Source organism: Fringilla coelebs (genome assembly GCF_963513975.1).
Source record: "Fringilla coelebs genome assembly, chromosome: Z".
Classification (NCBI taxonomy): Eukaryota; Metazoa; Chordata; class Aves; order Passeriformes; family Fringillidae; genus Fringilla; species Fringilla coelebs.
Window position 1 is genome coordinate 1,119,971 of NC_140031.1, and position 17,514 is coordinate 1,137,484.

General features: G+C 48.8%; 1 protein-coding gene across 1 annotated transcript in view; it reads left to right on the forward strand.

The window, feature by feature from the left end:
* MYO5B (myosin VB) overlaps positions 1–17,514 on the forward strand; it is a gene marked incomplete at its 5' end in the record, with an annotated part of 144,200 nt that overhangs the window by 55,859 nt on the left and 70,827 nt on the right. Inside the window, 5 exons of the mRNA XM_084224607.1 lie at positions 1,014–1,121; positions 3,093–3,202; positions 4,743–5,008; positions 9,817–9,898; positions 11,377–11,517. Coding sequence (XP_084080733.1) covers positions 1,014–1,121; positions 3,093–3,202; positions 4,743–5,008; positions 9,817–9,898; positions 11,377–11,517 — 707 coding nt within the window. The remainder of the gene's footprint in view (positions 1–1,013; positions 1,122–3,092; positions 3,203–4,742; positions 5,009–9,816; positions 9,899–11,376; positions 11,518–17,514) is intronic.

Below are 17,514 nucleotides of genomic sequence, written 5' to 3' on the forward strand. Positions count from 1 at the left end.
CTCTGGCTCTGCCGGGGCTCAGCAGCAGCCGTGGGTACACATCTCACTGCTCTGGGCCTCCTGGGGGGCCTTGTTTTAAGGAGAGGGATTACATGAGCAGCTTTCTTAAGTGGACACAAATCCTGCAATCTCTTCTTGTTGTATTTGCATTGGAAATGCCTCTCAGCCTTCACAGGATTTATTGGTGTCATCCTGGAGTAACTTTGCTAGAGCACAGATGTTCAAATGGTGTAGTGCAGGCACCGTGAGCCATTCTCCATTCCCTTTGCTCCTAAGGATTAAGGCTTTGTGTAGAAAAGGTGTTAAAATACCTGAATCGTTCATGGATGTGTAAAACAGGATGAGGAATTACAGAAAGGAGTCATCTCAGTGTTTGAAATGGTCTTCCCCCTTGTGATGGAGCTGTTACTAGAATCCCAGACACAGCACAGTGCTGCCCTGACTGCACTTGCTGTGCATGGAGCAGAGGTTCCACCCCTGCAAGAAGCAGCTACAGCCACCTACGGAGGCTCATCATCCCCTGAGCAAACTGTGGTTCAAAGGACACAGGTGTCCCTCAGGGATGGGGCACAGGGAGCACCCAGCGCCCATCTGGGGAGTGCTGCAGGGGGATGTGGATACAACAGTCTGGGCAGAGAGAGAGAAAACTAGAGAAGCTTTCCCATGGATTGGTCTGGGGAGAAAGCTAGATAAGATTTCCCATGGATTGGTCTGGGAAGTTTTAGGGAGGCAGAAGGAAAGAATTGTAAACTATCCGCAGGTGTTGTTTTGAACAAGTTGTTTTTCTCCTTACCTAAGGGTGTCTTCTTAATTAGCCAGTCATGTGAAATGTGTTGATTTAATGACCAATCAGGTCCCCCTGTATCGGAACAGTGTATAAAAGAAAGGGTTCCTACAAACTCAGGGTTTTTAGCCTCTTCTGAGCTAGAGCCTGTGTCGCTGTGATCCCGACTCAATGGCGACAGGGGGAAGGACTGCTGGCTCACCTTCTCCTCCTCTTTCATCCCTCCTAGCGTGTGCCGAAGACTTTTTCTACGCTTCTCAGGGAGGTGACACGTCCATCGACGGCGTGGACGATGCAGAAGACTTTGAGAAAACCAGACATGCCTTCACCCTGCTCGGTAAGGAGTTGCTCTGCTTGAAGCCTGTCCAGCAGAAGTCTCTCGCAGTTGTTTCCAGTGTTTTGCCTGAATGATAATGTTGTTGACCTAGTTGGCTTTGCTTAGCTCTTTAGTGGGAGCTGCAGGAGTGTTTCTAGCAGCTGTCTGTGGGGCAGCAGTGAGATGGAGAGGGATGCAGAATTCAAGAGAAGCCATTCTGTAGTCAAAGCAGTGTTGACTTGCTGTTTTTTACCCTGTTTGCGGGCAGGAAAAGAGCTGTTAGTGTGCAGTTCAGTCTGTGTTGTGGTGGAGGGTGATGTCACTTGTTGGATCACAGCTCTGTGCCGAGGAGCTGATTCCTGGAAATAATGAGCTGAGTACATCCCTGCTGTGCAGAGCCCACACGGCAGCTGCAGGAGCTGTGGCTGTGTCCAGCCCCCGTGCTGGCAGCAGGGGAGCAGAGCTGCTCAAGGAAAAACAATCTGGAAGGGAAAACTTGCCCAGTGTATTTGTATTTATCTGAAACCAAGTTTATAAATCCTGGTGGGTCTTGGTACCTCTTGGTTCCATTTCCCAGGCTGGGAGGGGAGCTTGTGATATTTAGAGTTGTCTGTGAAATCCCCTGACCAGCTGTGCCTGCAGTGAGTGTGGGGACTCACTACAAGCTGTAGAACTGCACTTGTTTCCCCAAAATTTGTCCCCTTTGTGTTTTAGATGGGCCTCACCTCTTTCTCTTTGGTGTCTTATCTTTACCCTCCTCTTATTCAGCTTGTGTGAGTTCTGTTAACTACTGAAAAAATGCAATTCCTGGTTGCTCCAAACTTGCCCACAGGACTGCAATCCCCAGAGAACTCTCCCCCCATCCCCCTGGCCCGTGCAGTCTCTCTTTGGTCCCCTTCTCTGGCTCCCCAAGCAGCTCCCCTGTCTCCTTGCTGGTCCCTGGGAAGCCCTGTGAGAGCATCTTCCTCTGGGGCCAGTCTGATGATGATTTTCTGTTCTTCACGTGCTCCTCTCTCTGCTTTTCCTCATCTTCCTTCAGTGTTTCCCAGCTCTGCTTCTCTTCATGGCCTGGTGAAATTGCTACTACAGTTTCCAGTCTTGCCTTTTTGTGTGTAAGAAGAAGTCAAATTTGTCTGCCAATTCCCAGTCCTAGCCAGGCTTAACTCCAGTTAAGAGTTCTGAGTAAGAGCAGAGCATTGCTCCTTTTAGTAACCTTGAAACATTTCTCACTGTGCTGATAACAGAAAAGTCCTGAGAGAGAGAGCAAGGGAGGCTCTGGATAATTCAGAAACCAGCAGGTGATGTCTCAGACCTTGGGTGGATAATGAGGACGCCAGCCCTGAGCACAAAAGGGACACAGAAACCCAGCAGGGATGTTAAAAAAAATGCAAGATATGGCAAGAAGGCCATGTGTGGGCTGCTGCTGAGCAAAGCTCCTGCTGGGATGCCTGTAAAGAAAAATAGATAAAGCAATATATAAATAAAATATATGAAGCAATAACACCTTACACCCCCAGTAAAGACCCACAAGTGTCTCTTGTGGAGACACTGGGGAGGGTAAGACAGAACTCCCCATCTCCTCCCTGGTGACTTGCTGCCTCCAGCTGTGCCACCAGTGTGGAGGCGTTGTGCAGGGCTTTAATTTTCCCTTCTTTTTGTGGGACGTTGGCAACAAGTGTCATTTGTAATTTGTGTGCTTTGGCTGTCAGCAGACTCTGATGACAGAGGAGCAACTCCTTGTTCTTTGGAAGCTGCAGCACCCCTGTCACTCTGATCCTGTTTGATCACTGTGGAGCAGCATCCTTGGGTTTGTGTGCATTAAACCCACCCGTGTTAAAATTGAGAGTTTGTGGTGTATTTACTGGAAGAAGCCTCACGATTCTGAAAACCAATTGCCTCGGAAGGAAATAAAACACTGCAGGCACCTCCAAATAAACTTAAAATGGTGTTTCATTTTCCTTTGTGACAATCAGCTATCACTTGTTCCCGCAGGAGTGAAGGAGTCTCACCAGATGACCATTTTTAGGATAATTGCTGCCATTCTGCACCTGGGGAACCTGAAGATCCAAGGGGAACGAGATGGGGAGGTCTGCAGTATATCGGTAGGTCACCCTCGGGAGCAGGCAGGTGGGGAGCTTGGTGTGCTCAGGAGTCAGGCTGTGCTCATGTCCCTGCCCAGAAAGCCCTCTTCCTCCTGTTTTCTTGGCCTTTTTTGGAAAACACATCAGAAGTTCCTAGTTGCTTTGTTTGCCCTGGGAAATAGTGCATCATTCCTCCTCTCTAGCCAGCCTGCAAGTGAGGTTGTTATAAAATTGCTGCATCCCTGACATCCCAACCCACCTTGGCTCTTCCTGCTTCCTTAGAGCACCCAGTGCAGGGTCTTGGGGACTTGTGACACTGATGGTGACACCAGCACACAGTGTGATGCTTTACAACCACTTTCCTGCAGGCAAAGCCATGGAGCTGCTGCTTGTAATGTGGCCAAAGGAGCACTGCGGGGTTAATTAGCAAAAATAAGTAACGCTTAAGATGCCTTAGAGGCAGTTTTTCTGTTTCTGTGTTTGTTCAGAGGTGGGGAAAAGTAAAGCAATTATCTGGAAAATACTGTCCTGTAAATTATCATTGCATCCCAGGCTGGGTCGTTTGTTCCTAATTAAAGTATTAAAAGGGTTCTGCACACACTTCAGTGTTACCCTAGAGATAATGTGGTGTTCAGTGTGAGATGCTAGAGGTAATTTACTTGATATTTGGCAACATGAATATGTGAAGGCTGCCTGCTTCAACGATGTTGAGCTCTGTTAATGAAGCTCATGTTGTTTAATTACCTCCAAATATAATTGCAAGGTATTAAATCAGTTCTGGTACAACCTTGACTCTGGTCAAAAAGGTATTGTAGCAATAAAACATCCTAGAATTCTTGTAAAATGCACTTTTCCTTTCTGCATCCCCAACCCTATCCAGCATTTCTAAGTAAACTTACCTAGCTGGAAACAATTTACTTCCTATAGATATGTATTATTACATAGGGGAAGGGGAAATTGTTTTCTCGTTTTCCAAAAGGCAGAGCCTGCTACCTGACCATAATAGAGACTCAGAACTGCTTTGTCTTAATTTCAGAGGGGGGAAATACATTGCACTAAAGAAAATGAAGTTCATGTTTCATTTTATTAATTGTGCAAAGCCCTTCTGGTAATGCACGATTTACAGCTTTGCTATTCAGGATGGAGGTGTTTTGTAAAAGGCACGGTGTCCTGGCATACCCTAAGCTTTAGTCTGAGGCATAACCAGGGTCACTCTGGGGCAGGGTGCAGCTGCAGCTTGAGGAGGTGGAGAATTCTTTTTCCTGTGGAAATGTGCTCTTTGTGAAAGCTGAGAGCTCAAGGATAACCCGAGCAGGGCCAAGCCTTGGTGCCACCACCCAGAGCTCCTGTGAGCTGTCCCGCCCTGTCCCTGAGGACTCCCACAGCTGGATGGGTGTCACTGCAGTCACACTCCTGTCCCCCACAGGGACACAGCTTTCCCTAGGCAGGTACAAAACCCCACCATTCCCTGCGCAGGGCTGTGACCTTGGGTGTTAAAATGCCCCTTTGGGGTGTCACCAACCTGCTGACCTCACTTCTGGTCCCCCCCCCTCCCTCCCAGAGCGAGGACGAGCACCTGAGCAGCTTCTGCAGCCTGCTGGGCGTGGAGCACAGCCAGATGCAGCACTGGCTCTGCCACCGCAAGCTGGTCACCACGGCCGAGACCTACGTGAAGAGCATGTCCCTGCACCAGGTGGTGAACGCCAGGAACGCCCTGGCCAAGCACATCTACGCCCAGCTCTTCAACTGGATCGTGCAGCACGTCAACAAGGCCCTGCACACCACTGTGAAGCAGCACTCCTTCATCGGCGTGCTCGACATCTACGGGTAGGCGCCTCCCCAGCTCCCCGCGCTGCCCAGGGCCTCCTGCGTGGCTTGTCTTGCCCTTCTTGCAAGGCACACGTCTGGGGGCAGGTGGTGGGGATGATGGAGAGGAGCACAAAAAAAGTGCTGTGTGGTTTGCAGTTCTGAGCCTCCTTCAGGGTGTGCAGCCTTCAGCGCAAAATGGTCTGTGTGAGCCCCGGGTTCTGGGGTTTACCTCCCGTGCCTTTCCCATCTGGAGTTCCTGTCTCCTGTGCTGTTCAAAACAGCCTTAAAGATGAGCTGGGGTAAAGGAGCTGCTGTGGAGGGCAAAGTCTGCCTCATCTTGCTGTGGGGTTTGAGGGCACTCCTGCACTTCATCTGTGAAGCCACTGCTGCAGGGCCCTGGTGCAGGCAGAGCTTTCAGAGGAGCTTGGGAACCTGTGGTGGGGATGTCAGGTGTGTCAGGTGCAAAAAGCTCTTGCAAAACTTGCAGACTGTGCCCTCAGGGGCAATGAGCTACTTTAAAATTGTTCTGGTACCCATCACTGCCTGGTTTGTCATCCTGAGTGGTGATAGAAGAGGGCTGTGAGAGTTGTCTGAGCTCATTTTAGCTGAAGTGCTGCAAAGAAGCAAAAGATGGAGGAGAAAGGAAGGTATTCTGTCAGTTGTGGGGTGGAAAAGGAAAGAGGACTGGTAGGTTTGGGTTTTACCCTCCATTTGTGGAAAAGGAAAGAGGACTGGTAGGTTTGGGTTTTACCTTCCATTTTTCCAACACCCCTTTCTTTTTTTTTTGGTGTGTGTGTGTGTGTGTCTCTGGGCAGCAAGGGCAAGAGAGAAGTCCCAGGTGGGCTGGCAGGTCCATGCAAGGCCAGGTTAGATGGCACTTGGAGCAACCTGGGACAGTGGGGGGTGTCCCTGGATGACACTTAAAAGTCCCTTGCAACACAAAACCCTTCTGGGATTCTGTGGTTCTCAGTGGGACAGCAGTGGTCTCCTGTTCTCCCTTACCACATTCAGGTGCTGAATTGCTCCTGTTTTGGAGGGGAAGGTGGAATGCACAGGTTTCAGCTGCTCCAGGAGCCAGTCCCTAACCCAGGGCAGTCACTGTGCTTGCTCAGCCCCAAATCCCGTGTCCTCTGAAGGTCTGTCAGCTCTAGGAGAACCTCAAGCTCAGAATGAAATCCTGCCAAAACAGCTCTGGATCAGAACAAAAAAGCAGTGTGACTTTAGGGCTATAACACCTACACAGTTGCTGGAACTGGGTCTTGTGTACAAAGTTTCTATAGCTACTGGTGCTTGGGATGATAGCTTTGACATCTGGACAAGCACAGCAGCAGAAAGGATGCCAGAAAGTGCTGGGAGCAGCAGGGCAGCCCCGCTGGTTGCTGGTCTCCATCCACAGCTGCTGTCATGTGCCAAGGTTTGCAGGAGCCCTGCTATCGAGGTGATAGCCACACAGTTCTCTTTGGTTTGGGATTTCAGCGGGGTGACTTGAGGTGATGAGGTTGCTCTCCCTGGTTTGTAAGTTTCTGGGCTCGCTTGGGAAGATTTTAAATATGGCACAGTCTGGTTCAAGGGCTGTATGAAATAGAGAAGCTGTTTCCCATCTCTTTTCTATGAGATAGAGAAGCTGTTTTCCCCCACAGAAACTTCTGCAGGCTGGAGTATGATAAATAAAGCTTTTAGACGGAGCCCTGTGTGTGATGGTGGGTCCAGAGAGAAAACTGGATGCCTGAGTTAGAAGATCAGACTTTCATAAATCTGAAGGAAAAGAGGCTTGAGGATAAGGCTCATGAAAGATTAAGTTGGGCTGAAAATTTTTAGTGTGGAAGAAAAACCTCCCTGAGCCGTCTGTCCAGTGCTGGTGACACCAGCAGGGCTTTTCCACAAGGACCTGCAGGTCCTCCTGAAGAGGCAGATTTTCAGGGGAAGCTGTCCATATTGTTGGCTGAAATGCTTGTGGGAGTCCAGTGTCCTAAAATGGCCATGAATCCCTTCTGTAAATGGGTGTTGCTGTCTAAATGCTGAGTAATTTACAATGTGGGGAATATGGGTGATGATAGCCTGACTCTGCTGAACTTTAAAGTGGTTTGGTTCTCCTAACTCATGTGTTATTTGAGCTTTAATGCATTTTTCTAACTATCAGATTTTTTTTCCCAAATGGATGTTGTTCTGTCCCTTCCTTTGGGAGAGGGGTTGAGCTGGAAAGGCAGGCAGCCTGCAGCAGCTTCACAGCACATCCTTGACATCCTCAGAGCTTCTGTCCCAGTGCTCCTGGGGGAGGACTGTCCCTCTGGGCGGGATTTCTAGGGATGGGATCCAAACAGGGCGTGCAGAAGGTGCAGGGTTTTTATTCAAATTTTCTAGTGCTCGACTTTGCATCCTTAATTCTCTGTTAACACTGAGGTGAGAGGATGCATCACTGAAAGCCTTTCTGTATTTATTGAAGTGGTGTTATTTGCTGTAGCACCAGTACTGAAGTCAGTCAGAAGAGTGGATTCATGTGGCACTCCTGGACTTGGTGGGGATGGCTTGTTCCCCCTCTTGTTTGCCATGTGAAATGTGAACACCCAGGCAGCCAGCTGTGTGCTGGACTTATTCATGAACTTTAAATATTTCACTACAAACCTTGGTGCTTCAGAGGACTTAGGAGAGACCAGCAGAATGGGGAGCAGCAGAAAAACCAAAATGCAGCGTTTACCCCTTGAAAAATCTACTTACAAGAGCTGTCCCCAGGCTGGATGTGCCTTCCAGGGAGCCTCAGCGATGGGCTGGAGTGGTGAATATGTTTATTTTTTTCCACCAAATTACAGTGCACTAAAATGGGTAGAGAGCCAACAGGCACTGTTCTGCTTTCCCCATCAGGATGTAGCCCTCAGTGCTCAGTCACTCTGAGCAGGTAGGGCCTCCTGGCGTGCACACACGTAGGGCTGGCGACTAATCTGCTTTGTCAATTAGCAAATTGTGCTAGTAGGCTCCCTTAATTAGCAACTTTGTGAGATCTCCCTCGGAGCTGGAGTTGTGCAGCAGCTCTGCCCCTGGCTGGCACTCACTGGGAGGGTTCATAAATCACATCTGGTGTCTCAGAAGGGGAGAAGTTTCCACTCCGATTTCTTTTTCTCATACACTCCTGCCCTCATTGCCTTTTCCCACCTAGCTCGCTGTGCCTCTCCATCCATGTTTCAATTAAATCTTTCCTTGCCCTGTTGCTGTGGTCATGCCTGCAGCAGCTGGTATTTCCAAGGAGTCCTGGGATGCCACATTCCTGGAGTGGCAAGGGCTGGAGGCGCAGATTGGCTCAGCCACACCACCGAGATCAAGCGCAGAGGGGGCTCTCCAGGGACACATCCACCACTGAGGGCCACAACACGTCTTTAGTGTCACCATTTGTTGTCCCAGGCACCAGATTCTGTTGCATTAAGGACTGTCAAGCCCAGGTTTTGGGAGGGGGATGGGTTAAGCATCCTCTGCTTGGCACAGGGGGCACCAGCTGCGGGGGCAGTGCTGGGCACACAGAGGGAAAGCAGTCCCAGGTTTCCTCAAGGGCTGTGGGGGTGAAAAAAGCACAAAACCAGCTCATTTCTCCCATTCCCCTTTTCCCATCTGGCATTGCATTTCCCCAGGGACTCTGGCATTTTGTGTGGTGATGGCATTGTCACCTGGAAGTACCCGGGGAGCAACTGCATCGCCTGGGTAACAGCAGGGTGGTCCTCAGGAAGTGGCAGAAGTGCTGATTATTTTGAGGAAGAGAGGCTGGAAAGAAAGGGCTTCATTCATTCATTCAGTGTTTAAAGACTGTTCTGCCAGCTCCTACAGCGCCTATTACCCGAACAATTATTTAGTCACATATTTATCATTACAGCAGCTTACTCACTGAACGCAGGAAGCCTTCCCACTTCTCCCCTTGGTTTAATCCTTACAGTCATGTGTCAAAGACTTCTTTTTTCCCTTCCCCCTTCCAACTGTGCCTTAAAAATAGAAATATAAAACACACAATTCCCAGTGGTAGCTCAAAATACCCTCTTTGGGTTGTGAGAGCAATCCTGGCTCCCTGTGCCTGTCCTTGGGTGTTGTGTGCTTCAGCCCCAGGGGCTCTGCTGGCTCCCTGATCCTTACCTGTAGTCTGTCTTACTAAAACTGCATATTTTTTCCTTTCTAATTGTGACTAAGAAGCTATTTTTAGGCCTCTTTTGGAGCTGATCTGTGGCAGGGTAAGATAAGGTTTTGGCTGTGGAAGTCCTGGATCACAGAGCCCAGCGCCAAGGACCCTCTAAGGAACGTGGAGCTGGAGCTGAAATCACCATTTTTCCCCTCCTCCCTTCCAGAAGTTGCTTACTCACGTGTGTCTAATTTTTGTGCTAACAGGGATGCAGTACAGAAGCTATAATTACAAATTTAATACCTTCTTTTTTCTGCTCTATTAAATTCCATTAAACGTAGCACGCTGGGTCTTTTAAGACAGCAGCTACTGTTTCTTCATCACCTTTGCAGTGAATGTATTTGGAACTTAATATTTCATAATATTTTTCCCCAGGAGAGGCAGTTACATATCCTGTCTCAGACAGAGCTGATGGGCAGGAAGCTGCAGTCGTGCCAAATGTCTCATTCGTGTGTACCAGGAGGGACCTCTTGAATCCCTTGAGTTGTGCCAAGGAAAGAAAGATGTTTTGAGGAAAAATGTGTAAATTCAGGGTAGCAGGAGCGGAAAGGAGGGTTGAGTGTTCCCCGTCACATGGATGGCACCGTTGTAGGAAAAATAAAAAAAATAAAATAAAAAAAGAAGATTTTGAGACAAAGCAACGCCTAATGCTGATTTATTCATTGCTTTGCAGGTTCGAAACTTTTGAAGTGAATAGCTTTGAACAGTTCTGTATCAACTATGCCAACGAAAAGCTCCAGCAGCAGTTCAACTCGGTAAGGTCAGCTTGGAAAGTTTCCATAAAACCGAGCAGAAAATGTAACTAGGCAGGATTGTGGTGTGTCTGGCTTCTGCTCTGCAGCATTCCCCTGCAGCCTGGACAGGTCATGGGCATCCTTGGGATGCCCCTCTCCCAGACATTTCACTGTAGTGGTTCTAGATATTCCGATGGATTTGCACGTGGTCTGTGCAAAGGCTCACGTATTTCTCTGAATAAGTATGAAATCTGCCTTTTTCTCAGTGCTGTTTCAATCCTGAAACAAAACCTGGGTGGTCTCATGCTGATTTCCTGTGTGAATTAAAATAAGTTATGGGTGTGGAAACCTTCCCATTAAGGATGGCTTTCAACCTGTGAGATGAAAACTCTGTATTAAATAACAGAACTGGAGACACCTCCCCTCCCCCGTTTTCACTTGGACATGCCTCACAAAACCCAGAATTTTTCCTATTTTATTAGAAACAAGCATTTACCTTTACTGGAAATGGAAACCAGTAAGGAGTTGTCTTCTGCTTCAGTTGTAAGTAGGGAAAAAAATACTGTTAATTTCAGGATACAGGGGAAAACTCGTTAAGATTGAGCATTTAAGTACTGCAGATTAGTTTGGCCCTTTGAAGCCATATCTTATGCACAGACATGAACATTTGCAGTCTATCTAATGCATCAGATAGATCACTGCTGCTAAAAATGAAAAGTAAATTGTGGATTGTATTTTTGCACTATTCATATCTTACTTGGTATGTCTAACTATCACTTCTGAAGCTTATAAATTCAAGCTCTGAGATGACATGTTTGAAGAGATTTTAAAAAGCTATCTTTGAAGGGGGAAAAAAAGTGCATTTGAAAAATCATTTTTTAATATGCTGTGGAGTATCTCAGAAATAGCCAGAGACAATTTATCTGCTTGGGCAGAGGTCTGAGATACGTAAGCCTCGCAAAGATTTTTTTATTATAGGTTCTTTTGAATGAGAATTTTCAGTAGAAGTGTCCCTGAGTCAGTCAGATGCTGCTGCTGATATCCCTGCGGGATGATGGGCGCTCTTTGTGCTCGCAGATGGGGACACGGGCTCCCAGCCCTGGCTGGGCTCCCAGCTTGTGAACCTGCTTCGGGTCACTGCTTTAATCAGCAGAGCCGTAGAGCAGAGGAGGATTTTGTCAGCCCAGGAGATAGATGTGTCACTGCCTCACCAGTGTACGGCCCCCACCTCGCTGTGGCAGTGACAGCTTCAGTCATTTTGTAGTGAAAGTCATTTCTGGCCCTGTTTTCCCTGTGCCGTGGTTTCCCAGAGGGGTGGTTTTGTTTTCCTGGCCAGGAAAATGGGCTGTGTGAATGTGCAGGCTGTATGTGAGGGCACCTACAGCCTCTGTGGCCTCTGGACTTGCTCATGGAATGCCGAACTCCAGCAGGGATGGGGAAGGGGCTGTGCTCTGCTGGCTGGGCTCACACTCAGCGGCTCTGCTTTCCCCCACTCCCAGCACGTGTTTAAGCTGGAGCAAGAAGAGTACATGAAGGAGGGGATCCCCTGGACTCTCATAGACTTCTACGACAACCAGCCCTGCATAGACCTGATAGAGGCCAAGCTGGGCATCCTGGACCTGCTGGATGAAGAGTGCAAGGTAAAGAGGACCTCCCTCCTTTCCACCCATCTTTGTCTCTGTAAAAGATCAAAGAATGGGCTTTAATCTCTGGTGTCTTGCAGGTGTGTAACATCTCCTTTCATGTGTGTTGCTGCTGCCGTCATGGCAAGAGTAGGCTTGAGCTGGGATTTGCTTTGGTTTGGAAGATTCAGAGCCTCCTGGGCAGGTGTTTGCTCCAAACCCGGGAACCTGTGCTCACTCTGTGCAGCCTGTCCTCGTTTGTCTGCCCTGGCTGTACTGAGGGACAGCCTTCCACTGAGGCCTGATGTCTTTGGCATTGCCCAAAAGGAGCTGGGGCTCCTCTCAAGCCTTATTTTGTCCCAGGGGAAACCTGTCTTCTTGCAACAGCTCTTCAAGGCAAAACTCATTGCATTTAGTGTGCAGACTTTAGAGAGTTGTGATGTTGGAGAGCAGTTTGCTGTCTTCTGCCCTCTCTCTCTCTCACATGCTGGCCAAGTGAAATCTTGTTTGAAATTTGAGAAGAAAAGCCAGAGTGGCAAACCTTGATGACAATCCAGAAGAAAGGCTGGGCTCCTTGTTCACACATTGCTCAGCCATGAATAATCAAATATACCTAGGAACAAGGAATGTCAGAGGGCAGGTTTCCTTGGGAAGCTGGGATGCCTGTTTTGAAGCTCTTTGAAGCTGGAGATGTCCTGTTGGAAGGGGTGGGGAGTGCCTTCCTGCTGGGTCTGGCTGCCTTGAGGGGCCTCAGCCTGGTGTTGCTGTGGGGTGACCCACGTTGTCCTCAGGAAGGGTTTCCATTGAGGCTTGGGTGTGTTCTGTGCCAGGGAATTTCTTTCTGACTGTGGGAGGGCCCTGAGTGTTTCTGAGCAAAGGCAGGGAAGAGTGAGACAAAGTGCTGGGAGGGCTGAGGTGGATAAAAGGGCCCACCTCACCAGCATAACCAGGGTGATAAGAAGGACCCAAGGAATTCTTGTGGGGTCAGTGGGATCTGTGAGCACAGGACAGATCTGGCGGCTCAGGAACACAAGTGTTGTGTTGTACCAGAGGGAAAGGGCTGGGGTCCATTGCTCAGTCTGGTTTCTCTGGGCAAGGATCTAGCACCTGTGTTTGTCTGGAAGGGGGGTGACCTGAGAGGTGTTTGCTGCCCTCCAGGTACCAGGGCTGCCTTCCCAGGCACGGCAGGGCTGTCCCAGCCTGCACATCCCACGAGCTCAGCCCTGGTCTGGGCTACAGACACTGGCTTTGTCTGTGGGGGAGCCGGAGTTGGGGCTTTGCCCTTTTCAATCTGCTCTCAGGAAATCTCCTTAAAAATGAGAACAAATTAGTCTCAATTTAATGTCCTTAAAAACGGCATCTCATCCAGTGCTGGTTTGGAAAGAGGTCAGATTATTTGCTTGATATTCAGGGCCATTTCATCTGCTCTCTGTGCTATCAAGCCAGTTAAATTCTGCAGGCTCAAACTGTCTCCTGGGTGCTGGGAGGACCATAAGGGAAGTTTCCCACCCCAAACCCCCAAATCTAGATGTATTCCTTCCCCCTTCTCATCAAATGCCAATTATCTGGGTGTTTACCTGTCAGTGGGAGATGCTGTCATTAGTCACAGGCCCTTATTACTGGCCCTGTAATCGCCTCTTTTATAACAACCTGCAAGTGTTCTCCAGAATTTATGAAAATTTCAGCAAAACCTGTCAGCTGAAAGCAGCAGTTTATGGATGAAAGCCTTCACCCCCACGGCACTGTTTCAGCTCCTGGGGTGGGACCACAATAAGGTAATTACATGCCACCTTGTTAGAACCTAACAGAGGATGAAAACACTCTGGGACGTGAAACGGCACCAGGGGAATATTTGGTACATAATGAAGCGTTAGTGCAAATGCAGAGGGTTTGTCACTAATGTTCTCGCTTCACAGTATGGGGTTTTTTTTAATCCTTAATGTGTGGTTGGAGAGGAGGTGGCTGGGTATGTGCTGGAGCAGTTCAGGAAGTGTAGGTCACAGGAGTGCCTTGTTGCTGTTTAGGGAAAAATTGACGTAAGAATTGGCAGTGAAAGAGAGGGCCCTTGAACTGGGATTGGAGTGTTAAGGACTAAACCTGCCTGCTGAAAGCTAATGAGAAGAACCCTACTTCTTAAAACAGACTTTAGGATATAGAATCCTGGAATCACAGAATCACAGGATGGTTTGGCATAGACCTTAAAGATCATCCTGCTCCACCCCCTGCCCCACCCTTTCCACGGTCCCAGGCTGCTCCAAGCCCAGTCCAGCCTGGTCTTGGACACCCCCCACACTCACAGGTGACAATTCCTTTCCAATAGCCCATCTAATCCTGCCCTCTGGCAGTGGGAAGCCATTCCCCCTTCTCCTGTTGCTCCATGTCTTTGTGAAAAATCCCTCTCCAGAGGGGAGATGTTTATGTTTGGGTTTTTAAAAACAGCTTTGTAATATAGGAGGTGGAAGCTGTTCTAGCATTATTAAGGTTGGAGCTGGCTTCTGGAGCTCGTTTGGTCCTTTGTCCTGCTACATCCTTGGTCTGCCTGGGAACCATTATAAACCTCTCTGAGCTGTGTCCTGTGCTGAGGAACCCTGAGGTCCTTGAAGAGCCTTTTCCCTGTTTTCTGCACTGGAGTTTCACCTGTCTGGATCTGCAGCTTTTAGGACCTCTTGGTTTTGCTCTGATGCCAGAGGAGCAGTGAGAGTTCGTGTCTCCTGTTCAGAAGAAGTTCTGGCCAAGCCCACCGCAGTGGTGGGATGCTGATGTGCTGTAGCACAAACTGATGAGCCCAAAGAGGTGGGAAAGGGCAGAAGGGCATCCAGGAGAACCTCCCCTGGGTGAGCTGGGCAGGGTGGGTGCAGTCACCGTGGGGCCGAGGGGGAAATAATCTGGGAAAGGAGTAGAGCCTGTCAGAAGGACTGAAGGATGGAGGCTGTCTTCTCTAAATCCTGTTCTGGGAAGATTGGCTGGATATCTGGAATAGATTTAGGGTATGGTTGCACTTGTGGAGGGAGTTACTTTGATGGAGGGGACAGCACACTTTGGGAGACTTTGAATTCTGAGGAGACATGTGGAATGACTTGCACTCTCTGCTGAGGAGCAGCCAGCTGGGGTTGGTTTACCAAAGGATTTAAGTTATCCTTAGAGGAAACAGAAAACCCTCAGAAATGCAGTCTGTCAAAGCTGGGTGAGCTGTCCTGTTTTCAGACTGAAGCTCCATGGCATGTGGGCGTGCTGCCTGTCTTCCAGACACTTCCCAAGTGCCTTGGACAATGCACTCTGGCACAGGCTGTCCTGTGCAGAGCCAGGAGCTGGACATTGCTGGTCCTGGCGGGTCCCTTCCAGCTCAGGATATTCAGTGGTTCTGTTTGGGAGTACAGTCAGAGGTTACTGCGGATGCCCAGGTTTCTCCATAAGGTGTCCTGCTACCTCACTCTTTCCTTGCTTTTGCTTTGGCATGGGAGTGAGAATGAGCAAATTAATGGGAAAAACTGTCTGTTTCACTTAAGTACAACCGAAAGGGTTCAATCAAGAGCAGGCTGATTGGGAAGGTTCCCTTGTCAGAGTTGTCACCGTTGTCCAAGATTTGTGAGGGATCTTTCTGCTGGTGGAGCAGCCTGATGCTGAGGCTGCCAACAACACCTACTACATAGACAGAATCAGAAACATCGTTAATGGGATCACTGGGCCATTGTTTGAACACTCTAATAAGAGCATGTAACTCAAAAAGCTGTGAAGAATCTCCTGGTCCCTCAAGAATTTCACTGGGCCATTCGCCTCTACTGTGCCAAGTAAGGCCTGCTTTCGAAGTTTTTTAACTGGCAACAGTAAAAACTGTGAGGCCTTCTACAGGCTGTTTTGATAGCCAAGAAAGTTCTCCCACCTGTTGATGCAAAGAAAAAATCATGAGGGGCAAAATGAGTACTAATAATACCTGGAAGGTTTAACAATGCCCATTGTAAGGTGTCTGAATTCTGCAATGACCATTGTAAAAGTTTTTTGTTAGTGGGAGAAGAATATTTTGGGGTTCCATTCCTGCAATTTCCAGAGTCCGTTTTTGTGCCTTGATCACAATTTTTGCTATAGCTTTCATTTGTGTGGTCAAGGATTCATTCAAATTACGTGGTAAAAACACCCATTCCAGGATTATTATTGGGTGATTATCCTGGCTATCCCACTGCATTAGGGTAGCCATCCTGCTTTTCTCTATTCAGCATGGCCACAGACAATAGTAAATTAGGGGATCAATGATCTGCCAATGATCACTTGTCAGAGTTGTCACAGATTTGTGAGGGATCTTTCTGCTGGTGGAGCAGCCTGATGCTGAGGCTGCCAAGGGGGGATGTATCTCACCAAACCCCCCAACTCCCTCGTGTTCTTGAGCTCCTCTGCGGCTCCATTCTGTGTTCCATGGCACGTTGCCACCGTGTTATGCTGCTGATGTGCCAAATGCATTTTCTAGTGCTGTTCAGAAGATGCTCTTTGCCCTTTGCCGTGTCCTTCTGTCAAGTGCCAGGAATGCTGCGCTCCCCTTCTGGCCGACTGCTTTTCCACCCCGCTTGTCTCCGTGCATCGCTGCCGACCTGGGGATCCGAGCAAATGTGTTTTCCTTGTCTGGACTCGTTAGTTCTTTGGACATCAGGAATTAGCACATGGCCTTCCTGTCCGGGGGGATTTCTGCTCCACGAGCAGAGGTTGGACCCCTGGGCTTTCCTCTGGGGCGGGCTGCCCAATGCGCGGCAGAGCAGCCTCCCCTACGTCACGCTGTCAGCTCTGATGACTTTAAAGTCAGGCACATCACTTGCAGGGGAACGTGTTTCTGGAGTGTTTCTGCAGAGGCAGCCCACTCTCTTTTCAGGCTTTAACTAGTTCTGGAGTGCTAAGGAGTAAAGAAATAAAATGTGAGTAGTTTGTGTTTTCAGAGGGTTGACTTTTAGATCATTAGGTTTCAATCACAGAATTCCTGAATGGTTTGGGTGGGAAGGCACCTTGAAGCCCATCCAGTTCCACCCCCTGCCATGGGCAGGGACACCTTCCACTGTCCCAGGTTGCTCCAAGCCCCATCCAGCCTGGCCATGGGCACTGCCAGGGATCCAGGGGCAGCCACAGCTTCACTGGGTAACCTGTGCCAGGGCCTCACAGGGAAGAATTTCTTCCTAATATCTAATCTAAATCTACCCTCCTTCACCTTAAACCATCGATCTTTCTTTCTTCTATCCACTTAATTGTCCTTCTGTTGGAGGTGTTGGAGTCCCAGCCTTTAGTCCAGGTGGTTCCAAGCATCTCCTCACCTGGTTCTTGGTGCTGGGGTGCAGAATAGATCCCGTGGGGCTGGCCCTGGCTGCAGTGGGTGTAATTGTGGTTGCAGGAGCTCCTGGCAGCACCAGGGGAAGTGAATCCAGAGCGGGGGGGACCCTGCCTGTGACAGGGGAGGACAGAGGAGCACAGGCAGAGAGTGACCTTGTGCAATTCCTGGTATCAGCTTTATCTTGTTTGAAGATTTTGTACAAAACTTGCAAGGCAGTCGCCTTTCCTCTTCCCCATCCCCTAAAAAAAAAGGTGAGATAGCCCATAAATAACTTTCTCAGTTGCTCTAAGGGCCTCAAACTGCCAAGGTAATACCAAAAGCTGTTATAATAGTAGAGATAATGGCCTCCTTAATTTTTATCTTTGGAACTTGGTCCCTATCAGGTGCTTCCCAGGCAGCTAAAAATACCCAGGCTGCAGGATGGTGAGCAGGGTATGTATGGCAAACCCTCTTTCTGGGAGGCAGGAGCGATGCCTTTGAAGTTCAACTCCAAGATAAGCAGGTTTTTCAGCGTAGTGGATGCCCTGGAAGAGAGCTGGTGCAGGATAAATCTGGCTCAGGGTGGCTGCAGTGCTCCTGCTCTGCACCTGTGGCTTAGTCCTGCACAGGAGGCACTCAGTGATACCCCAGAAAGGATGTTTTTGCATGCAAATATTAAATATATCCATGAAAAGAAACACATCTACATTTATATAACCCCATCGTTTAAA